This window comes from Drosophila innubila, assembly GCF_004354385.1.
Source record: "Drosophila innubila isolate TH190305 chromosome 3R unlocalized genomic scaffold, UK_Dinn_1.0 2_E_3R, whole genome shotgun sequence".
Lineage (NCBI taxonomy): Eukaryota > Metazoa > Arthropoda > Insecta > Diptera > Drosophilidae > Drosophila > Drosophila innubila.
In genome coordinates, this window is record NW_022995380.1 from 4,256,604 (window position 1) to 4,282,806 (window position 26,203).

At 37.8% G+C, this 26,203-nt stretch overlaps 1 protein-coding gene across 1 annotated transcript in view; it reads left to right on the forward strand.

Annotated features, from left to right (window-relative positions):
• LOC117791756 (patj homolog) overlaps positions 1-25,019 on the forward strand; it is a 28,119-nt gene extending 3,100 nt beyond the window's left edge. Inside the window, exons 2-4 of the mRNA XM_034631629.1 lie at positions 191-2,433; positions 2,485-3,342; positions 22,917-25,019. Coding sequence (XP_034487520.1) covers positions 630-2,433; positions 2,485-3,290 — 2,610 coding nt within the window. The 5' untranslated portion in view covers positions 191-629 and the 3' untranslated portion in view covers positions 3,291-3,342; positions 22,917-25,019. The remainder of the gene's footprint in view (positions 1-190; positions 2,434-2,484; positions 3,343-22,916) is intronic.
• The last annotated feature ends 1,184 nt before the right edge of the window (positions 25,020-26,203 follow it).

Below are 26,203 nucleotides of genomic sequence, written 5' to 3' on the forward strand. Positions count from 1 at the left end.
ATAAAGAAAAGCAAGAATAAAACTGAGAAAGAGGGGAGAAAAGTGCAGGTGCTGCTGTTTGGTTGGTTTGGGGGCAGACCGTCACGCAAATCGCGTTCAGTCCGTTGATTTTGACTCGAGTCGGAGCGCGTTGCGTATACGCCGCGTGTGGCACAGTGGCAACACTAAGTGGCTTTCTCAATAATTGCAGGCGTGCTGTGTACGGCAGTAGTCGATAATGTCGTTGGCGCTGGCAGTGCCAGGAGCGGATCCCCGGCCAGTTACCGTGCCAGGTCCTAATCATCATTTGAAAGCACTGAAGGTGAATAACTCTAAATGCAATAACAATAAGAACAAGGGCAAAAAAGCAACATCAGCAACATCGGTGACCTCAGCAGCAGCAGCAGCAGCAGCAGCGACAACATAAATATTCACATACATAACGATAACGATAACGATAACTGTTACCATAACGATAGCGATAACGATAACGATAACGATTACAATACTAGCAGCAACATTGCCACACAGCACCACCAGCGCGACATGTTAGCAGCAACAACAACAACAGCAACAGCAACAGCAGCAGCAACAACAAATTCATCAACAATTACACGGATAGTTGGAGCATTTGGAATTCGAGCAACGCGATGGTATTAAGCACGGAATGGTCTCAGGTGGAGGTTATCGATCTGATCAATGATGGCAACGGCCTGGGCTTCATTCTTGTGGGCGGACGCAGCACAGGCGTGGTCATCAAGGCACTGACGCCGGGCGGCGTCGCCGAGCGCGATCAGCGCTTGCAGCTGGGCGACCATCTGCTGCAGATCGGCGAGGTGAATCTGCGGGGCTTCAGCTCGGAGCAGGTGGCAACAGTTCTTCGTCAGACCGGAGCTCAGGTGCGTCTGATTGTGGCGCGGCCGGTTGAGCCGACGGCTATCGATTATCATACATTGGCCAGTCATGCGCCCATTATACCAACTAAGCTCCTCTCCGACCCGGAAGAACTGTCGCGGCAACTCTTTCAAAGCACGAGCTTGGCCACGGCAACGGCCTCCCAGGATGTCGGCAGTCTGGTTGGCCTGGTCACTGGCGGACCGGCGTCTGACACCGCTGACATGGGCAATGTGTCAGCGCCTGGATGCACGGTTCCGGTTCCGGTTCCGGTCCGGCTTCCGGTCACGGCCACGCCCACAAACGCGATTACGCCCGCATTTCAAGCCCTTGTGCCCGACACGGAATTGGCCGACCTTCCCCTGCCCCCCATACCCACAAACAATGCCAGCAGCAGCTCAGATGGCGGACATTGCCTGCAGGATATGGACATTGTTCCCTATTCTATATTATCACCGCCGCCAACAACGGCGCTGCTGACGGCACGACAATCGCTGCAGCTGCCGCTGGGTCAGCGCTGGACAGGACTGGAGACGGAGGAGCAGCACATGGAAGGCACTGTGATAGCCGGCAAGAAGTTGGCAAGGTCATTGGCAATGCCGAATACCGATGACGGCGACGGCGACGGCGTCGCAGACTGTTGCTCTTTGGGCTCCAACTCGCCATCCTCCTACATGGAGTCACCGGAAACGGAAACGTACGTTGTGGAGCTGCACAAGAACGTGTATGGCCTGGGCATCACGGTCGCCGGCTACGTGTGCGAGGAGGAGGATCTGTCGGGCATATTTGTGAAGAGCATCATCGAGGGCAGCGCCGCTGAGATGAGTGGCCAGATACAGATCAATGATCGCATTGTGGCCGTCGATGGTCGCACCCTGGCGGGTGTGACGAATCATCAGGCGGTGGAGCTGCTGCGCAACACGGACATCGAGGTGCATCTGACGCTGGAGCGTTTCCTACGTGGCCGCAAGTTCGAGCATCTGCAGGTGGCCCTCACGGAGATGAAAGGCGGCAGCGCTAACGATGGCGATGGCGATGGTCAGTCGCAGTTATCAATGCCGGCATCGCCCTCCATAGCGACACTCAGCTGGCTGCCGCCGAAATCCGCCGATGCGGACTCCATTGTTACGGATGCCGGGGACGGCCAGCTGCTGGCTGACTTTGCCTCCGATCTGCCCTCCCGGGACACCGTGGACTCGAATATGTCGCACGTGCTGGACCGCAGCGACCACAGTGCGCCACGTCTGACCAATGGCAATGGCAATGACAATGACCTTGGCATTGGCAATGGGCATGATCATGACAGTGGCAATGACACCGACGAGCAGTGTCCGGAGCCGGACATTGATCCCCAGTCCAAGACGGGATCGCAGCCTAAGCAAGAGACCAAAGTGCACTCGGGAATTGGGGCTGAAGCCGATCTAGATCATGGCAAGACGCCCACCAATGAGCAGGAAACGCTGCCGTCAGTGCTCAAGAGCAGTGCTGCCACGCCCACGGTCGTCCTGCCGCCCAAACTGGCCAGTCCCAGTGCCGCCTCGCTAAGGGTGGCCTGGAAAAGTGAGTTTCCCGAAAGTGAAATTTTAGTTGCCGAAATAAATAAACTTTCAGGTCTAGGAATCAGCCTCGAGGGCACCGTCGACGTCGAGTGCGGCATTGAGAAGCGTCCGCATCATTACATACGATCAATACTCGAGGACGGTCCCGTCGGCAGGCAGGGAATACTGCGGCCGGGTGACGAACTGCTTCAGGTCAACGAGCACAAGCTGCAGGGCCTGCGACACATTGATGTTGTCAAGATCCTCAGGGAGTTGCCGGAAAGCGTGAAGCTGGTTTGTGCCCGTGGCACCAGAGCACCCTCCATTATCAATACGTCACAGAATCCGGAGGCATTTGAAACGCGCAGCTTGCTGCCCGGCGGTCATCAGAGTCTGCAGAATCTGCTGAGCAAGGCGCAGTCGGAGAGCTCCCTATATACGTCCAGTACGGCAACGCTAACGGATACGGCAGCTGGCAACGGCGCAAATCGCTCCAAATCAATGGAGAATGTTTCCGGTCTGGCATTGTGGAGCTCTGACGTGACGGCCGTGAATATTGAAAAGACGGAGCAGGGCTTCGGCTTCTCCATACTCGACTATCAAGATCCGCTCGATGCGGAGGGCAGTGTTATTGTGATACGTGGCCTGATACGCGGTGGTGCTGCGGAGGCAACTAACGAAATATTTCCAGGCGATCGACTTATCAGCGTTGGCGACCATGCCCTCCAGGGCCTGGAGCTCGACGAGGCCGTCGCCATACTGAAGGCCGTTCCGCCGGGCACAACGCGACTGGGCATTTGTCGGCCCCTGTCCACGTCGGACAGCAACAGCAACAGCAACATTGCCTCGCCCATTAACGACTCGGCCAGCAGCACATAGTGTCACTGGTCACACCTGGCGGAGGAGCAGCGAGGAAGCCAGTTCTCAATACGTGAGTATGACAGTTATTAATGAACAAGTCAGTCAATTAAATATTCCATGGAAAAATTCAATTAAGGTCATACTCAGACTCTTACTCCTTACTCCTTACTCCCTTTTCCTTTTTCAACAGACAATTGAATTTAATTGAGTTCCGAAGTTAAAAGATAACTTTAGAGCTTTAAGCTTTCACTCTACAATTAAATTGAGCTGCTTTTTGATAGTATGATATTAAGTATACTCGTAACAATTTAAAATTCAGTTCTGTATCTGTAATTATTCAATTCACTATTCAAATCCTGCGAGGCATTCAAAAGTGTGACAGGATCTGCGTTTCACACCTGTTGCCGACAGTCGAACAATATGAATACGATTGCCATTGACATTGCCCTGGGTATTATTATTGAATCATCTTTCGATGCAGCTGTCGTCAATTTCCTTGACAGTTTTCTTTTACTTCGTATACCCAGCACTCATCAAATAGCTGAGAAGGGTATGATTTAGTTGTGGCATCTACACCGATAAAAAAATGTTCTAAAACCAAGATTTTGGTCTCAGAACTAAGATTTTTGGTCTAAAAAATGTGTAAAGAACATAAAATTCCTAAATTAAGAGAGCACATCTTGATTTCAAGAACATTTTAAATAAGACCAAGCTCTTATTTTAAGAATAAATGTTCTTAAAATTAAAATCAAAATATTAAATAAATAAAAACTATTTTTTATATTAATAATTTTTTTATTTTTAAATTTTAATTTATTTATATTTGATTCTGTTTTAGGTTTTTTTAGTGATGTAAAAATAGATCGTAATATCGACAACTCGACTTGGGACGCGATTATCGAGTACTTCAACTCGATGTTTTTTTAGACGATCTATCGAGTTGATTATATCGATTTCCATGAAAAATCGACAGCTCACTAGGGCTTGTTTATCGTAGTTACAGTGCAGAATTAAGCTAAGTTTAACTCGATCTACTATTTTTTGAGATATCGACAACTCGATGGTTATTTTTGGCGATTTTCTGTTTCGATATAAAACTCGATCTATAGGATATAGATCACTAGTCACCAGTTAGTGGGATTCGAACCGCCTCCTACTTCTTCACAACTGAAGCGGCCTCTCTAACCGGAGCACCACGGTGCCACCATTTGTTTGATACGAAATAGTACCTATTTATACTTTCCTAACAGCTTAAGATTTTTATTCTTATCTTAAGATTTTAAGATTTTTTAGATTAATAATTTTAGTTTTAGTAATTTGGTCTTAAAATAATCTTATTTTAAGAACAAAATATTTAAGATGAATGTTCTTGATTATAGAAGTTGGTCTTTTTTTTCAGTGTATAAGTCCCAATTCTGTCAAAAATGATTTATTATGCCATATTTGGAAACCCTTTTCAAGTGACCGTTTAGTATCCGATTCGCATAATTTTTGTTATTTTAAAATGATATTGAACCTTATTTTGTTCTAATATTTCAATCTCTACAGACGGATCATATAATAGACATAAAAGTCATGCTGTTAAAAGCGGGCAATTATAGATTTAAATAGAGAGTATCTGTTAGTTGGGCAGCCCTTTATTTTATTTTTGCTGAATTGAATTTTAAGCCCAAGGACTCTGTCTGTCATTGACAAATGTTTCCACTTCAATGCTTCTTCTTTAGCATTCGTTTTTTTTTTGTTCTCACTCGTTTTACCATTGAGCCTTTTTTAAGCCATTATTTAATTGCTGGCCACAGCTACGCCCATTGACACGCTCCTTTTTGGAAAAAGGAAAAACAAATACAAAAGCTAACTGGTTTTTTATAGCCGCTGTCAAATTTATAGCTCTCTACGAGTATGAGGATTGGGAACTCATATTTGTGCCTGCAATAAATAAAAACAATACCTGAGTTCAAACCCTGGAGCGAGCGGAGAGTGGAGTGTGAAGTTCTTTCAAGTGTTGTTCATGTGCTGAGAACTCTTGCGCTTTTGTCAGCCACTTGTTGTCCTCTAATATGTTTTGATTGCTTATATTCATTTGAGGTGGAGATAAAGTGGCGTGTCCTGAATGTCCTCAAAGGGCAGGTGAAAACTTTTGTCAAAGAATCTTTGGCATGCCGGCAAAACTTTTCCATCGCACTCATTGAAATTGTCCTGCCAGCAAACTGCCTTTAAAATGCGAATTCTTATCGGCCGTTTCAGCATACATATGCCACATGCGTTACAAACAACAAGCATATGAGTATGCTGAAAACTTTTAAATACATCCAATGCTTTAACACCTAACGTACGAGTGCAGCAACTTTTGCCCTGGCACATTAACCAACCAGCCAAGTTGGTCCAGTGCGGATTTTGTCCCATAAATAATTCATGCATAGAAATAAATACAAAACTTTGACAAGACTTCTGAGTCTTGGTCTGCTCTCGACCTTGGACTTCGTCCTGCTAGGGACAGCTCAGGACAGACTGTAAATTGCTACTAATCCTAGGGGGGTCAACAAGTTTCACATATGAGAACGTGTGTGGGTCTCTCTTAAAATCCCATAAATAGTAATTTTGTTAATTGAGTGTGTTGTTTTACCCGGTTCCTCCATTTGTGATTTATTTATACATATGCATTTTTTTAACGCCTCCGAATTTTGTTTAAAAAGTCATATTTTGCAATTGTTAAGAGCATAAATTATAAATAACGTGATATGAGTACGTCGATTCAGGCTTTCATGCCATTTCGCTTATAAATGCCTCAATGATTTATGTAGCCGCCGATAGATTGGAATTACGAGTATGAGTGCGAGGACTGTCTTTTTTACGCCTGGAATACTTTATTGAATGAACACCGATAAGTCCACTGTCCAGCAGCTGTAGAAATAATAAAACCTCGCACCACAGCTATAAAAATGCTTGCTGTCGGCTCTGAAAATTGGACAGTCATGGGTTTACCACTACATAAAAACATACACGCATACATGATTATATGTACATATAGTATATGTATACTTACATATATGCTACTTATGAACATATATGCACACTCTCTTATTTGCTGTTGTCTGAGCGTTTAATTAATTGCCTATTAAAAGTGTTGAAAATTGAAAACAAAATTTTACGCATTAGCCGATGGCGCAACAAAATTTAATTCCCGACTCGAGGCAGATGCGGCATTAGCCCGGCGGTCATCCGTTCCGAACGTGCGTCCATCCGTGCAGCTCACTTAATGTGTACAACCGTAAACAAATAAAAAGCGCTAATCGAACGAGTGCTGTTTTAGAATATACCCTGTAACAGTTCACTCTAGTTAAATTGATCGTTGTGAATACATATAAAAAATCCACACATATAATTTATTGTCTATTAGAATAAGATAATTCAAATCCTATTCCCTATATAAATGCATTTCAAAATACAAGTTTAATATATTCTTTTCTCGATTTACATGGCTACAGGGTATAACTAAAATTAATTGAAAAAAAAACAGCAAAAAACAAGAAAAAATGCAAAAAATTCAAAAAGATATTTATACTAAACAATATTTAATTCTTTATAGCGGTAAACCACAATTTCTTCAATTATTCTAATCCAAAAACTCTTAAAATATTCCTTCTATAAATATAATTTTCTGTAGTCATAAAGATGAAAAACTTAATTGCATTTTGGCTCTTTCAAATAAAAACATCTTAAATATGGATTTGAAAATGCCAATCTGTGAAAATGTTTGATGCCTATAAATATATTTGTATATTATATTTGTGTGTGCATTAACTACAAAGCAAAAAATAATTGAAAACACAATATCCGAAACAATGCAAATGTTTTACCAGAAAAACAAAAAAAAAAAGAATGCAAATGAAAGAATATTTCCTTGTTAGATTGTATTATAATTTAGTTTTAATGAGATTTTTATAATTTATATTAATGTCCAAAATGCATTTTGATTAAATATTTTCAATTTTGACAATTAATTTTTAATCACATTTAAATTGAATTACTATTTATATGCATCACAACAAACATACAAACATAACAGGGAGAAGCAGGCATCTCTGACCCCATAAAGTATATATATTCTTGATCAGCATCAACAGCCGAGTCGATATAGCCATGTCCGTCTGTCCGTCCGTGTAAGCGCCTAGATCGAAGATTATAAGGGAAAATCGCGAAAAACCACTAAACCTACAGTTTTAAAGATAATACAGTTTTTATGGTAATTAACATTGTCTATAATCTTACTTAACCGCAGCAAGATCGGACAAGTAGAACGGGAGTAATAGCTAACCAAAGTTATTAATAAAGCTATTATTTCAATACAATCACCTAAAAGTATGCAGTAGTTTTTATTAGGCAGTAATTTCTTAAAAGTACTTTTATATCAGGTGTGTGTTTAAAAAGCTTTAACAGCGCTTAACCAACCTAAAAACAATTGTTGGTGTTCCTTAAAAAAAGAAATGTCTTAAAAAAATTTTGAGAGATTTGACAAAAAAAATCTTTTAATTGAATAAAGATGAAAAAAAAATATGTTCGAAAATATTAAATCTCTAACATTTTTAGAACACCGCCATTTCGAATGGTTGTTTTTAAAAACATTTCTCGTCAAAATCTCAAGAGATTTCTGGAACACTGAAATAAGTTCAGGTATCCTATGGTCGGGATCTCGACTATAGCCTTTCCCACTTGTTTTTACAATAGTATTAATATTTCGACTAATAGAGCTTTAAAATGTATCAATTTAATTTAACTATTATTCGTGTCAAAATTGCTTCAAGCAGTTATAAAACTTTGAATCAGATCTCAGCAATTACTTGATTACGTTTATCGACATTTAAACTAACATAATAAGTCAAGTTGCCAATAATTTGGCCATAGTCAAAATCTTGGCAGTTGTCGACAGTGCTGACGTTGATGTTGACGTCGTCGCTTTTAATAACATTTTAATTAACTAAACAGCCAGCGACGTGCAATGTAAATCCACAAAATGCTCAAATTGTTTACTGTTGCCTGTAGCCCCTTTGTCTTTTGGCCAAGAGACACAGGAGCGGTTCTGATGTGCGTGCGTTGCATTTTAATTCAAATGCAATTTGATGTCAAATTAATGTAAACAATGGCATAATTGACTGGCAGCCAGAGGGAAGGGAGTGCCAGGGGCGGGTTCATGATTACATAAAAGATTTTACCACTAACGTCCTGCATATGCTCTCTCTCTATCTCTCTCCCTCTCTCTGTATCTCGTACACATGTAAATACAAAGCCCATAGTATAAATACAAAATACTAATTACGAACAACATAAATTCCGAGCTTAACAACTGTGTGATTAATTCATTTGGCTTTTGTTGTGATTTCTCTTGAATTGCATTTTGGGCATTCTATTGGCTGACATTTCAATCCCTTGGGAAATTAAATAATAATTTAAATTTAGTCTCTTGCTATTTTTGGAAAATCTGATTCTTTAGCTATTTGGATTGGAATCTGTATTTAAATTTGCATGTGACCTATTTACCATACTCAGCAAAAAAGCGAGCAGTTTTTATTCAAATATGAATATGTGTGTCTTATTCTTTCTTATCACGATTCCGCATGCTGATTTCAAGTATTTGCAACTTGCAACAACTGTAAGAAAATAATTGCAGCAGAGCAAAAACTCATTAAAAGGCACAGGGCATAGTGCTAGAAACCGCAAACACATCTTTAGTTGCTTTCTTAGACTTATTGCTATTCACACACACACACCCACACACTCACACTCACACACTTGCACTTGCATACATATATGCAAATCTATCACTGTCTTTGTGTCTTCGAGGCTCTTTCCCACTTTCTTCATGTTGCTCTGCACAAATAAAAGTGGAACGCTCAGAATACAAAACATTTGCTTAATGCAACAATTGTGTTGCAAGTGCAGCTGCTGCTCCTACACATGCTAACAAGTCCTGGACCCTACACTCGTGCCCAGAAAGCTGTAACGAAATGAAGAAACAAGAGTTCAGTACGAGCTGCTTAAAGAACAAGCAACATCAACTTGCAGTCAACTCTTGCAACTTGACAACAAAAAAAAAAAAAAAAACAAAAAGTTGCCTTTATCATGGCATATCGACAACGACAACGCCATTCCCATCCCCTGTCAACCCCCAACCACATGATACAATCCCCTGCATTTACCCCATGTGTTTAATTGAAAGCTGATAAAGAGAAAATTCGGTCCTTTATTTTCGGCAGCTCTTGAGTGGAATTCGATGAAATTTCATCATCAGCATTATTGAGTACTTGTCTTGATTTTTATCTGTCTCATCTTTAGCCTGACACGACCTGGCATGTCCGCTTATTAAGATCGTTAAGACTGTGATTACTTATGAGCCAACTGACGGAGGCCAACAACGCTTTAAAAATACATAAAAAATGAAGAGCTGACGCACAGTTGCCCCAACCACAGCACCACCGACCCACAGCACCAGAGCTCGCTGTGACGCACTTAATGCTTACATACATATATTCCCACTACCCTTCCGCTATGCTACCCTACCCTATATTACCCCTAGGATTGTCGTTAAGCTTGTAGCCAGAGTTGCTTGACAAATTATAAATATTTGAAAGCTTAAGTTTGTCGACAACTGATTTACTTAATTCGCTTTAATTATAAACTATTCGTTGCAGTTGATATTGTTGCCAAGTCTTACAGTAAATATGGTAAATAAAATGCCGTCAACTGGGTTACCAACTTTTCTGGTATTGTTTTTATTGATTTTCTGGTGCTCTGACTGCTCAGTGAAAAACGGAGAAAAACGGAGGAGAACATATGTGCTCATATTTAATTATACTCGTTCCACAATCCGTTACGCAATTTATGTGTTTATTTGTGTGTGTTTGTATGTGAGTGTGTAAGTGTGTTAGTGTGTGTATATATCCAAGTAATAATCATAAAGTCGAGCAGCTCCTACAGTTTCAGTGCAAGCTTGTTAATGTTTTATGGCCACTTTGAATGCGTGTTTATAGGCAGCTAAAGGTAGCCAATGTCTTAAACAGGACTACAATATGAACTTTACCTAATTGTAAACATAACTTCATTTCAACCTCAATGTTAACTCTATTCAATATTAACTAACGCTTGGTTTCTCAATTCCAAGCACATTTTGCGGTTTAAACAATAAATACTATAGTTGACTTCATTTTGTGGCTCTCTTTAGAAGTTCAGCTTCTTTTTGTGAGTTATTAATATGCTTAAGATAATGTGGTATTTGATTTTTACTGCTGTGTCACTTCTTGGCAATTACCCATTCAGTTATTTACAACAATCGCTTATGGCTAATAAATTTTATTAAGCTCACGCAATGACTTAACCAAACAACCTAATGAATATTTATTTACTAAATTTTTGTACTGAATTAATTTAAATGAAAATAATGTTGAGTTATGTTATTCAGTTTTTCATTAACTTCGACAATATCAATGATTTATATTAGTTTTATTTAGGGATTAACCGAAACTAACCGATTCATTTATATTACTTAATTTATTCCAAATATATTTTGTCTTATTTTCTGTATGTATACAGTTTTTCTTTATATTAAAAATTAACAGAAATTTGGACTTGTAAACTAGGCCATCAAATTCTTATGTCATATTTGGTATAACACAGCATTTTAACACTTTTAAATTATTAAAAATTAACTTGAATCGAAAGGACAAACCCGAAATAGTTGTGTGGAAACAAACCGGAGCCAAAACCAGATCCGATATTTGTTTCAGTTTGATTCTCTGGTTTAATTACTGCATTCACTTTAAATTGTTCCTGAATTCAACACCTGAAAAACATTTTATTTTTGGTAAATCAGGATTTGATTATAAATTCAACCAAAATATTTGGCAAATAATTATTCATATTGGTCAACAAAGCATAATGAAATTGCAGAAGCAAATCCAGGACTGTTAATTTGTATGCCTGGCGTAATGGAAATTAAAGGTACGCGTTGAGCCTGTAACGGGACAACCAGTTAATTGCCGAACAAATCCTTGGCCATTTTTGTTGTCAGTTTGTTTGCGCTGCATGCTCTGGCAAAATGTTTTCCGGTACTGCATTGGCCAGATAGGTTGTACACACACACACACACACACACACACAATCGCACACTCATTTGACGCCAACGCGAACGCACTGAGAGCTTCCTTGTGTATGCAAGGATTACCGCACAAATGTAGTTGCCCCCCTCTGCCCTCATCCCGCCCACTTGCACAGGCTCCCGTTAGTTTAAAGTGAACGCCGTGTCAATAGAAAAGCAAAACTGATGGAGTAGCAGCAACGACAACTTGTAAATTGCAATGGGATTTGAATTTACAAGACAAGCAGAAAAAAATTACAAAACAAAATGAAAAGAATGAAAATATAATGGCAAGGATCAAGCATCAATGCAGCTACTAGTCGTGTTTGCTGAATTTTACTTATGCCACCCACTGTGCCTTGTTGTCACATTTATTGTTCGTAATGTTATTTCACAGATGCTATTGTTGTTGTTGTTGTTATTTGCTATCGACGCGAAAATATATGCATGTATGTTGAATGTAGATGTATGCGATTGCAAATATGAGAATACTCTCTGTGTGTGTGTGGTTGGGTGTGAGTGTCTCTATTCGTGTGTGCGCTTGTGTATATTACGTATACGCCCAGCAAGTTCGATCAAAGCGAGCTTTCGCGTACAACCACTTGAGAATCACACCCCTTCACCATTTACCACCCTGCACCCTCAATTCCCGCTACCCCCTCTAGTATACGAGTATTTATATGCAATTCTACTTCATCTTTTATGTATATGCGTTGTCGTCACAGCCTTTCATATCCTTTCGAGTGCGCATATACTTATTTATTTGATGTCAGCCTGTCGTTTGCATATGTAAGTCGCTGTAATGATATTTGTTTGTTTGTTAGTTTGCTTGTGCGTTGAAAGCATTGAAATGTTGTTTGCCAAACACACAGCTAACTCTTCGAGCAGTCTTCTTTCCCCCGTTCACTTTCACCCCATTCACATTCATTCACATAACTTGTGCACTTTTCTAATGGATACGAGTAGGCCCGATCCGACTCGGTCCGCCCCTGGCCTGAAGGCGCATTACAACACGCTTTCAATTCGTAGCACGATTCAATTACCACGTGACTGCCCATAAGGCCGCTTTGAGCTCACATTTGCATACTTAGGCCCAAAGGCATTTGTCAGCGCCAACTGCACTCCCCAAGCAGACCAAAAAAACATTTTTAAGTGCACATTTTGAAGCCCAGTTAAGCTACTGAGTCCATAAAATAACTGTATGAGAACTGCCTTCAAGTAATAAATTAATGCTCCTACGAAAAAGTGCAAGAACTCGTAATATATAGAATTTTAAGAATCTTAAGTACTCTCAACCAGTGCATTTCCTGTGCATAGCAGCGAATTCAAGTCTTGGCTAAAATTTAAAATATGTGAAACACTTTAGTATTGATTCATAATGCAAATGAGGTAACAGAACCTTGTGAACGAAAATTGCGCCCCTGGAGTGTGTTTTTGATAATATTATAAAAATTGCAGATACAAATGTAAAAGCAAGTTTAGTTTGAACTTTATTTTGTCGACAATTTAATAGAAATAAATGAAGCATACTTTACGGCGCTTCAAAATGTCATTTTTCATTTTTAGCTCGAAAAACACAAATAATAAAAATATATTCTTTTAATTATTATGCAAAAATTAAATATACTGTATACTCTTCACTTAAAAATTGAAAAACTTATTCTTTTTACTGTATTGAATTGAGTTGAAAACTTTAAAATCGTTTTCTGACAGTCTTTAAGTAAATGAACAAGATGTGTGAAATTAATAGGAAATGAGATTTAAGAACATTATTTAGCTAATTTACAAAGTAATACAATCACATATATCACACAATGTGTAAATATATGGCTTTGAAAGCATTGCAAGTCAGCTTCTATTTGAGTTTGGAGACGCCACTAGATCTCTTGCAAGAGCATCGTTAACAAAGCCTCCAGATACATGTACTTACCACATGTGAATGCGCATCTGATAAGTTCGGCTTGATTGATGATGATATTGCGGCCTACGGTTAGATGGTTAGGTGAGACTTTGGCACAGGGGAACCTCAACTTGTATTCATGCATTATCAGGCGATTGGAGCTGGAGGAGGCATGGTCGCGCCTCGCTTGCCATACACATTATCCTGCTCTTGTGCCTGTCATGCTTAAAACCAGACAAATTCTATTATTTGTTGCCACTCTCACTGTGTGTATGTGTGTGTGCGTGTGTGTGTGTGTGTGTGTGTGTGCACAATACAAAGAGCCACACATGCAAACAGTCTGGCAGCCAATATGATATGGTTCATATAGCACACTAAATCAGAGCCAAGGATACGAGCACACACAAGCAACAGTACGAGCAATCGGTAAATTCGGAGGAGCAGGACGAGCTTGACAATGAGGATGAGTGCAAAATATTTGGGCTTGTTTGTTTGTTTGTTTTGCATTTTAAAGGATTTCCATTGCATGATTTGCAAAACCGTTACAGTTTCCATTAACCATTGTCACAACGACACTGTCAACAATCACCGATGCTAACTAAGCTTTAGTCAGTTGCTTTTTATACTCTGTAACAATAAAAGTGTTTAAAGGAGCGTTTATAATGTTACACACAAGTTTGTGAAACAGACATTTTCTACGTTCTCATTACAATAGGGGGTATTGGACAGTCGATCAGACTTCTCGGTATCATTACTTTTACTTGTTTCGAGCAGCAAATTGAAATTGATTTTACGCAAATTAATTTCATGTGAGCCACATTGAATTGTTGTGTTTTGTCAATTGTTGTTGCTGTCGCTTGTCGCTTGTCGCTTGTTGCCTGTCGCTTGTTGTTTGTGTGCACGCTTTGTCGAATTTTGCGAAAATGGGCCAAAACACTCAAACTGAGAAGGGACAGAGGACGCAGGACCCTTCCCTTCAGTAGAGGTCACATCGGGCTTTCACAATACCAGCTGTTGTGTTTGCACTTCATTTTCATATTTAAGTTCATTTATTATGCGAATTTAATTAATTACAAAGCTAACTTAAAGTTAAAGTTAAATTCAGTGTTTCAATTTAGCGCTGACAAAGTGGTGGGTGTCACACCGTGTAATCAACTCGTATATAGGTCAAAGTCAACTTTGAAGACATTTTCCACTTTGCATCCACTCATAGAATAAGCCTCAGCAATCATACATCGAAAAACTATTTGCATTTCTTATTTTCTTTCTACTGATGGATCCATAAATTCGTAATGCTAGTCATACGCTCAGTTAGAGGCTAAATGATTATACCACCACTAGTAAGAGCTGCTTTAAGCCTGGCCAACACCAGGCAACCAATCGAAAATTCAACCACAGACCAACTTGCATAATATGTCAACCGTCGACTGCTGGCTGTAGCATACTTTTCAGCGCCAAGAGAAGCCAAGAGAATTAAAAACAATTCGGTCGCAATTTGCAACCCTCTGTTTAAATTATGCAACATGCTTTTAAGAGCTCCAAAAGAAAAATCGACTACAAAAATGTTGCTCAAATTGCACAAAAAAAAAAAAAAACAAAAAGATTTATTAACAGTGCAAAAGTTGAGAGTACTCAACTTAGATATACCCTCTAACCAGTACATTACATAAATAACACATATAACACAAATTTTTGTAATACTAAAGAGGGCAGTGGACTAGATAATCTTTCTTAACTGCAGTGCTATAAAATGTTTTTTTTTTATTCACATTCCAATAATCAATATTTTATCTCTTAAATCGAGTTTTTGTTTCTGTTGTTTTTAAATCAACTTAATATAATCAAAATCAGCAATCAGAATTTCAACAAAAATTATTTGCATACACTTTATAAGGTTGAAAATTCCTCTGCCTACGGCATATACTTTATTAAATCCATTTTTTACACAATATCAATTTGTACAAGGTAGAAAAAACTGTAAAATAACTTTTTCGGCATTCTTGTCATTTTTGAAAAGCCTTTCGGCAGGCTTTTGCATATAGAACAGTGTGGTAAACACCACATTTTTAGCTCATCCACATCAACACGTGCGTGTATGTGTGTGTGTGTCTGTACTATCAATTTTAATAGCTGGCCATGAAATTGAAATGCAAGCAATGAAAAATGCATGCATTTCAACATGATGGACACTTTGAACGGCTTTAATTTATGACCAAGACCCTTGAATGCTTCCTCTGACAGCAGTCGTAATAACTACATCAAGAACAACTGCAAAAATAACAATTGCCGATAATTTCTTTTAGAAGTAACGCTGATCAACAAATGAGGCAATTGCTTTTCCACCCGAGAATGTGATTTGGGCTTTAAGCAGACAGTGTAAATCGGAATACACTCTGCTGTCATATAAATAATTGGAATAACAACAATTGAAATAACAATAACCATTTCAGACTTCAAGGCTAATCGGAGACATTTAAAAATGAAAACCCTTGGAATGTATTTTGGACTTTCGGCAGTTTGTATCGTTATCAAAATGTCATTAGGTTATGCTTTCTAACTAGGACACAAGTCGATACAAAGATAGAATATGTTTATTTCAATACGGCTTGGCATTTTAATTTGTCCTACTTTTAATTATTAAGGTCGGCTTACACAGGTTAGTCCTACCAGTCATCCTATTAAATGCCAGACCAGCTCGTAACAGTCCAACTTAATGACCGAACTGTCCATTGTTGTTACTGTAATTGGCCTATCAATCCTGTTAGCCGGATAGGCGTTGCGTTTCATTGACGTATTGAGCAAAGTGAGTGACAAGTCTCTCTTGGACTGGGAGCTGAGAGCTGGGAACTTGGAGCGAGGGGAATCTAATTGCAATTTAATGACTGTCTAACACATTACAAGTAGAACTTACTGAAGCAGAAGCCCAGCAGGTGAGCAGACAAATAACCGTTATCAGTATATCCTTTTATGGCCTCTAACAAATACGGCCGAGAACATGAAATATTTATGTTGTTTTCTTGGGTTCAAGCGGATCAGGAAATGCGTAAAGTTTTTGTACACACAAAGCTTAAAATGCCTTATGAATATATTTTAAAATGGATATTCAGCAAAAAACTATAAATGCAGAGTTGAATAAACAAAATATTTTATTAAAAGTTTTCTGTTTTTCAATCAATACCTTACTTAATATGCAAATAAAATAAAATAAAATAAAAATTTCACATATTCAGACAGGAATGTTTTTGCAAGCTGAAACAATTCAAGTCCAGTCAGTGGAAAATTCCCCATAAATGCAAAATACGGAAAAAAAAGAATATTATAAAAATAGAAAAATTTTAATTATATTATGCGTAAAATAAATTGACTTAATAATGAATTTTGTGTTGGAAAATTGCATAAATTGCGAACTGGTTTAACCTAATAACAAAATCAACAATAATTCAACAATTGCGTAATCAGTTGGAGGACAAACAGGTCGTATACGTAATAAGTATCTTGCGTATACGAAAATTTGTGCAGAATCAGTCGACTCGGCTCGGCAAAGCTTGTTGATGGCTTAACTCAATTTGCCTTCTTTGATAAGCTGCAAATTCTGTTTACGTGCGCCACGTAGATGAAATTTGTTTTCAAAATCAGCATGAAAGGGATGCAAATGAAATGTATCTATGTCAATGGCTGCCATTCGTTTTGATAAACTCTATAAAAGTATCCATGGCAAGTTCGAAGTATTTTAAGCCCATTAAAATCAGGCGCTCTGACTGACGGACAAAGCAGGCAAATGGGGCAATTTAAATCCTTTGCCACGCTCGACAAACGCTGAGGCCGAGGCAAAGCCAAAGTATGAGCAGAAGAAAAGAAGCACAGGCAAAGCAAAGCAGACGACAACATCTAACAAACGACATTTACAGATAAGGCCAAACATTTTCCGGGGTCAGCCAAAATCCCTTTTTCCCCATGGCCTTTTAATAAAAGTTGCGGCTGCAATAAAAAAAATAAAAATAACAAAAATCGCACCAAACGGGCTCCTATGAAGGGAACATCCTCGGAATCTGTTACTATGCCCCGACGCAGACAGTTCTTATCTGCAGGCACACATGCGACATTCGGGGCGACTTTTGGGCTGCGTTTTGCAAATGGAATTATGACATTTTTATGAGAAATTCGCACGACGCGTGTCGTTAGACAATAAAAAATCCTGCGACAAGGCCGTCAACGAAGCTAGGACATATATATTTCAACATGTCACTAGCTTCATCTACATCTGTAACTTCAGTTTCAGCTTCAGCTCCAGCGTTTATAAGAGAATACGTGCAAATAAATCATTTTATTGCAATACACTTTCTCAACACCACCCTTGTGCCACCCCTTTCTATACGAGGGGAACGACAATGGCTAACGGATGTTTGTCAGTCAGAGTTGTGAGCACACTAAAGCATTTTATGTGGCCATTGGGAGAAGACTGGAACGACTGTTTCACATTGCTATAATATTAATAAGAGTGGGCCTGTCAATATGCGACACGGCGACAGGAAGCAGAGCGACAGGACGATAGCGCGACAAGGCGACATCCAAACGGCATCCACCGGAAGTTTCCACACAAAGACAGCGGAGCAGTTTCATCATGCATCGTATTTCATCCGAGGCAATACTCGGTTATTTTTTTTTTATTATCTCTCAATTCAATCTCGGCCAGAAACCCACACCAGCTCTTAGCAATTGGTTTTTGCCGGAAACAACAGGCAACACTTTGGACTGCGGGCAACGGATGTGTTGCTTTGATGCACGTCGTCGGGTTGTGCCGGATTGTTGCTTTTTATGTGAGCTACAGCCGCCTGAGTGTGTGTGTTCGTGTTTGTGTGTGTTCGTGTGTGTGTGTGTCTGCCCACTTGAGGGATCTGGGCATAGCCTTGGCCTGGCCAAAAACTTAAGCCAGATTCGGCGCTGCAATTAATACTTTTATGGCACACGCGCTGCCTTGGCGGAAATTTAATTTAATTATTAATTCGCAATGGCCTGCACTGCGGCTCACGTGGCCAGTCAGCTATTATGCTTATTAAACCAAGCGCAAAAGCCAATTAACTTTTACACACACACACACACAAAAAAAAACATAAAAGCAGACATATTTATTTGAAGTTAATTTTGGGCCCCGTGCTGCGCTATTTAAGTTGGCTCCACTCGCTGCTATTATTTGTACAGAGGTCGGCTTAATTGCGTTTGAATTGCAAACAAAGCAGTCAGAACAGAAGAGCGGCTAGTGGCAAGCAGCAATAGCCATCTTGGCCAACAAGCATTTGGGCCAGAAAGTACAACTCCTTGCCGGGCCAAGATCAAAGTCAACGTGTCGTGTTCTGTCGCCTTGCAGCCAAAGTTTTGTGGCCCCATTTCCTAACGGTTGCACCTCACGAAACTTTGTCCTTTTACCGGAGCAACGTGGCACAGTGGTCGATTCATCTAATCTAGCGCAAGGAAATTAATTACAAACAATTAAAATAAGTTTTATTCGAAATGTTAATTTTCCACGAAAAGTTACTCCTCCAAAAGGGGCAAATTAAATAAAATTGTATAATTTTTTGTGAAATTCAGAAAAAAAATTTAATTTTATTTTATTTTATATATTTTTTAATTTTTATTTTATTTATATATATTATTGAAACAAGAAAATTATTCCCATTTAGTACTCTTTTTCGAATCTGATTTTTTTAATCCATAATTAATTCTGCAATACTGAAAAAGGGTGCCACTTTTATACGATACTGTGACAGATCTTGCTGCAACAGATCTTGGACTTTTTACGGTAAATATCTGTGAGACTAGACTCTACAGAAGATCAAGTTTTTTTTCACAAACAAGAAGATAATAAAGTTGTTGCTTTTTACCAAAAATTCTTAAAATACCAAATAAAAAAATTATCTTTCCAAACGGTAGGCATTAAATTTGCGCCAATTATAATATTAAAATTAATATTAAATGTTGTTATTGTCAGCTTTTTATAATTTTTGCACAGAAACTGAAAGGCTGATTTGCTTTGCGTGAATGGCAAATGTCTTAACAGTTTCACATTTGGTCGTGGAAAGCCAAAAATGTGCCACATTCAAATGTGAGCAAATGTGGCAAATGTGAGTAGTCGTGGAAATAGCCTATTAATGATCAACGGAATATCATATTTTGTAATTTGTTAAATGTCGAAAAGTCTTTTTCGCTTTGCTAATTCCGGCAAATTGCCCACTGTGCGTGCACCTGACTGCTTACCCTGTTCAGGGCTAAACCTGCACCTCTTGGCCACCACTCTTCAGCTCTCTCCTACTTCCACACTCTGTAATATTCATAATGAAAGTTATTGTTTGCCACTTTGCCACCAAGCATGTATGCGTATGGTTGTATAGTATAGGTGGTATAGGTGTGTGCCTCGCCCTCAGGTTTGTACATTGCTCAGTGGACAGTTTTGATTGTTTTGTGGCCAAATTCTGTTGACAAGTTTGGCAACGAAAGGATCGTAGAGGTTATTTGAAAGATGTCAAAGTTTGATGAAAGATGTCAAAGTAAATTAAATTGAAATAAAGCATAATTAAATTAAATTAATTTTCAACAACGCTTAATCAAAGAACTATTATAAATAGTCAAAGGCAATATGTTATATGTACTTATTTAGTGGCATGACTTTAAAGTTTTATTGCTTAAATATAAAGTCCGAGAATAAATTAAATTTGAGTTTATTCAGATTGAGCATTTTATCATTTTTATTAACGAATATTCAGTTCTTAGTGTGTCTTATAGACTCTTTTATTGAGATTTTCATAGATTCAAATTATTGACCGTATTCTTTTTGTTGCTTTTGATAAATTGCCTGTGTGCTTGGTTCGAGAATTCCGACTGGTTTGCCATATTTCTCTAGGCTTTACGGCTCGTTTATGGCCCACTTGAATACAACATAAAGTCGAGCTATTAAATATAATTGCCGGCAATTTTTACAATCTACTTAGGAAATCATATTTAATGTGCTTTCAAATGTCTCTACCCCCCGATCGCCCTTTTGCCATGCCTTGGTATGCTAATTGAGGACAGTGAAAAGTGTCCACAAGTCCGAAACGGGCCACAACAATGTGTTGGGCACAAAACAATAGAGCTTTCCTATTTAAATTAACATTTTGAGTGAATCTAATAAAAATGAAAGAGTCTGCGATAAAAACTGTGTAGCAAAGCAAAACATTTAAATTGTTTTTGACCACGCTACACTCAGTACAGGACACGAGACACAACGTGACACCAACTGACCAACTTGCAACCTCAGCCAGGTGGGCAGAGTCGTAACACGTTTTGGTTCGCCTCTCAGGGTGTTAGATTTTTTTTTATGCATACCCTACATTGCTGCGGTTGACTTTGGTTTAATGCTTCTTTTTTGTCCCTTTTTTTTGTCATTCTGTGCCGTTGCTTATGTGGTCAACAACAACAACAACAGCAAGCATTGCAACTCGTCTATATACATATATTAATGTTCTGACCGGCAAGCGATTCCTTTTGCCGTATTCTAAACCTGGTCAAAAGGACGGCGACTGACTTGAAGCCAAGCAGCAGTGGCAAAATATAAAACCGGCAAAAAGGCAAAATACACTAACACTCCCACTTATACATACACACTTTCACAGGCACACACACATGCATACATACATGAAATTTCACACTCGCTCGGCGAAAGGGAAGCAAAAGTTGAGGGACCAAGGCAAATACACAAACAACACAGATGGCGAGGGGCTACTAAGCCAAGCTAAGAAGGTTTTGGTAAACAAATACATACACAAACAGACAGGCACAGGCACAGGCACACACAGATTTACACTTACAAATATATATGTTCATGCATATATAACGTTGATGTTGGCGTTGCCAGTTGGGGACATTCATAGTTAAAATTTAGAGAGACAGCGTCGAGAGATTTGGCAAACAACAGTGGCTGCTGTCCTCTCTGCCTCTCCCCGCTCCCCGCTCCTCGCTGTGAATCCTGTTGCGTTAATCAAGGTTCATACAATCGCCAACAAGAACAACAACATCCACAATAACAATGCAATGTAAGCACGTGCCAAAATGGGCATAAACATACAGACGAATACGAGTAGTTTGTGAACATTCTGTATACTCTACCCCCACATCGAATAATGACCGAACTTGGTTCTAAAAAGTACATTTCTCATACTAAATAAGAAATATTATTATAATAGATTTAAAATAATAACAAACAGAGCTGAGAGTTTTCAAGTTTTGAATCTTGTTTTAAGCTTTAGAATAAATCAATTTCTTATTTTGCACTTGGCCACTGTCCAATTTAACAATTTGCTTGGAAAATCCATTGTCGGTTTCGATTTATTTATTTATTTTCATTTACTTGGGCTCCAAATTTACAACTTTGAACTTTTAATTTAATAAAACATCAGCAATATTTTATAAATTCTTAGGCTCCGATGTGATCCAAATTTGTAACAAAATAGGTATATAACAGATTTTAAACGGGCAGTGTGGGACTCGAACCCAGTAACCCAGTTTTTTTTTCTGATTCTACTGATGTTTTTAGACAACCACATTTAGATTCGCTGGTCTGAATGAATAATATTTCAAAATCTTTAGCTGCATCCTTTTTCTGTTAAACTAATAAATAATTTATTCAATATAAAGAAATAAATGAGTCTGTTAGCTGCTCATTCGCATTATTCAAAAGAGTTGTGCCTAAAGCAATTTGTCGATAGAGTATCGAGAGTGTATGTCTATTAAAATCGATTGATTTGTTGACGGTTATGGCCATTGTTAGTGCACTGCCACGTAAATTACACATTGTGGATTAATGGAGGGCTCTTTGAGGTAATAACAAATAACTGAATGGCACATTATGCAAAATGGGGCCTACCAAAAGCAGGCATAAAGGGCTAATGGCTAATATGTTAATACATATATTATGTAAGGACAATGAGCAAACTTATAAGATAAAGTAAATGCGAAAATTTATACATGATAAAATTTAACTGTATGAGCTAATTATATGCTCTAGAACTTTCATAAATTAACTAAATAGATAAAGTAAATGCGAAAACTTATACATGATAAAATTTAACTGTATGAGTTAATTATATGCTCTAGAATTTTCATAAATTAACTAAATAGTATACAAGTAAATTGTAAGAGGCAAATCAATAAAAAATAAAAAAATAAATAAAAATAAGAAGAAAGGTAGAAGAACAGTATCGGAGTAAGTTTTCCTATTTTTAATAGTTTTATTTACAATTAATTCTAGTTTACGCAGTATGTTCGTTGACCACTAATTATTTAGATTTTATGAATTGCCTACTTTAAGTATGCTTCTGATTTTCACTTGCATATTAAATTATAGTTATTAAATTCTGATAGACACAGAATTCATTGATCTGTCATTCCAAACTGCACTTAATAGATTACATTTTGAACTCATGACATTTTGCGATATTCGCTATTTCGGTGACCCGAAAAACCACTTGGGAATCTAAAAAGGAATGTTAGCTATCAATTGGCTGTTTGAATGATTTACAAGTGCACACACACAATGGAAAGCCGCTAATCGAATTTTCATATTTGCTCGCATATATATTTTCAGATTATTTGACCCTCATATCGGCCACTTAAAAGCTGCGCATCCCGACAACAACAACCCAACCAAACCCAACAACTAAACAACCAAACAGCTAAAACACCAAAATGCCAGCAGCGAAACGAGAAATGCTGCAGTCTAATTCAACGGAACTGAAAATGGGACAATTTGTATATAGATGAACCACAACATGGATGTAGTATTAAAATATAAATCCACACACACACACACACATTGAGACGCAGATACTAACAGTGACACACGTAATTGTCCAAACCATATACACAGACCATATAACGTAGTTAAAACTAATAGATCTGACTGTGCTGACATGTTATTGATTGCAACGCAAACATAAAAGATACGTATAGTATGAATAAATAAATAGATAGTACTTGTATTTGGCACATTCAAAACGCAGAGATTCCAAAATATTTATAGCGCAAATTGCAATATCAATAAATACATTTTTAATAACTATCGTCAGCTGTCAACGACATCAAAATGTTGCCTAACAAATTTCAAATATCCCACACAAAGCAAATATAAATAATTGCGAAATTACATAGCAATTCTCAAATGTAGTGCTCTCTAATAGTTTTCACAATTTTTTATCAATTGTAAATACTGAAGGGTGTTTTTTATACGCATTTCATTATTTGATAGATGGGAAGAAGATTCATTGCCTTGGCGGGGGATTGCAGAGGAGGGCGAACCTTCTGACAATAGCATTTAAGTAGACAGCAAACAAAAAACTAAAAATTGTAAATTATTTAATGCTAGATCAAAGGAATCGAAAGATGTTTGCATTCTGAATTTACATCTAAATCGAAATAATTATAATTAAAATTCTATGCTTATATATATAAAATTTATATATACACACAATTGACCAAACGAAAGTTTAACTTTATAATTAGAGAATTAAAAGATCATACTTTAAATAGCTGCAACTAAAATAAAGCCAACTGAATAGACTTGTTTAAGCAGCTTGAATCTTTTAGTATAATGACATTGGTCTTAATAGAAACATCTACTACTATATCACTCCAAATTCAAACCGTTTAGATTTGTTTTGTATGTACGTCATATCTTTCTCCTTTAAGACTCGTTTCAATAGCTTTACAAATCAATCTGAACAACAAAGTTAGCAGAAGGCTTGTTAGTGATACTATTTTTAAAAAGAAACTCAGATAATGGCACTTTGATTAGAGATTACATATTAATTACAATATGATGTGTTCCTCAAACTATTTTTATTTGCAATGGATGCTGTGGTTACCTCTATCAAATATAAAAGACACTAAACAGACGCCAACGCATTTTTAGCTACTTTATTTGTAGTATTTTATATTGGCAAAGTTGTACAGTACAGTAAAAACCGAAAAATAGACAACTGCTATGTCACATCGACTGATGGCTGAAACAAAACTAAGATTCTTTGTCAGCAAAAATGAAGTCATTCATGTGCAATGGCAAATTAAAGTATAGAGCTGAACACATCAGATCAGTAAATATGATAAAGTACTAGCTAAATTCTTAAATGGTTCTGTGAATTGTGTAATTAAATTAATTGAATCTTTTGCTCTGTTATCAAATCAAATCAAATTAAATCGATTCAATGATTTTAGAAACCGATTGTAAATAGGAGAAAAAAAGGAACTACTCAGCATTCGAAATACAAAAGAAAAATATGTACTTAACTACTCGTTTATCAACTAAAAGAAATCGAAAGCATTGACAACACAGGCACATTTACAATATAAGAAAAAGAAACACTGAAAAACGCATAAGTAAACAAGTTCCAAGAAAGTCTTTCGAATATTCCCACACACACACATACAGTACACACACCACATCATATCACATCACATCACATCCAATCGCACATCAATGCAGTATATCCAAAACAATTTAGCAATTAGCATTAAATATTAACAAACTGTCTGAGCAAAAGCAAACTAACTAAAGCGAATGACTAAGCTAAAAAGAAAGCAACACTAAACGAAAACGAAATGCAGCGCAAAAACCAATAGGCGCCATCAGCGATACGAGTATGTAAAATGAACAAATGTTAAATTAAAGAACAAAATAAAAGCAAACAAGAAATATTTAAAATTCTATCTGCTCATGTAATTTCATTCTTTATACCCAGCACCATTAAAGTGCTGTGTCTGCTCGAGTTGAGTTGTGAGGGGGCTGATCGGGGTCTGGAATAGGTTCTGGATGCGCCTGGGACGCATCTCACGCGCCCTTATTGAAGCCGTCAATTGGATAGCCGGAAATGGAAGTGCTGGATGCGAGCTACTCCAACTGGCAGTGATTGAATGGGCGCTCGTTATAGGGGTCAGCAAGTAAATACTACAAGTAAATCAGAGAATACACACTTGCATATAAATACATAAGTAAGTAGTTCGAGCGAATTGATTAAATTTAATTGGAGCAACAAAGGGTGCACTTAACTGAAAATATGTAGAACAAAACAAGCATGTACGGCGTACATAGTACGGGTAAGTCCTATTGGGTATAGCATGAGAATTGGTTTTCCCATTGTGTGATATTTTTATGCATTGGACGGATTCAACGCTTATCTATTAAAAAAATAAAATAGCTATTACTGCCGATATTGCTAACCGATTTTGCGATTAGAATAGATAACAATAACAGATAATTTTAATTACCAACCAATTAGTGCGTTAATTTTCCGCGATTTTCGGGGGCGGAACGAGCCGGGCATGGCTATATCGACTCTTGCGGATGCAGATCAAGAATATATATTACTAAAATTTCTAAATCGTAGTTCTAAAATCAGTTCCTACACAGAGGAAAAAATCAAGTATTTCGTACTTAAAGCGCCCCTTTTCGAACTTGATTTCTCACTAAGAATAAAAATACTGAAATCGAGGATTTCGATCTAAATTCAAGTACGATATTTTAAGAGCGAAATTTAAGTATTTAAGTATTTTTAAACTTAAAACAGTTTTAAAACGTACTTGATTTATGTACATTTCAAACTTGGTCCAAGTTTTTAATATTCAGAAACTGAGTACAAAAATATGTTAAAATATAAACATGATACTTGATTTAAGTATATTGCAAACTTAAATCAAAATCGTGTATACTTGAATTAACATATATATGTATATACATATGTAATTTTCTTGAAATAGGTATTACTTAGTTTGAGTTCATTCGAACTAAATTTTAATTTTATTCTGTGTAATCCTCACTTTTTGAGTTGAAAATTCATTGTTTTTAAAGATTTTACCTTTTTATTTTAAGCGTAGTTTTAG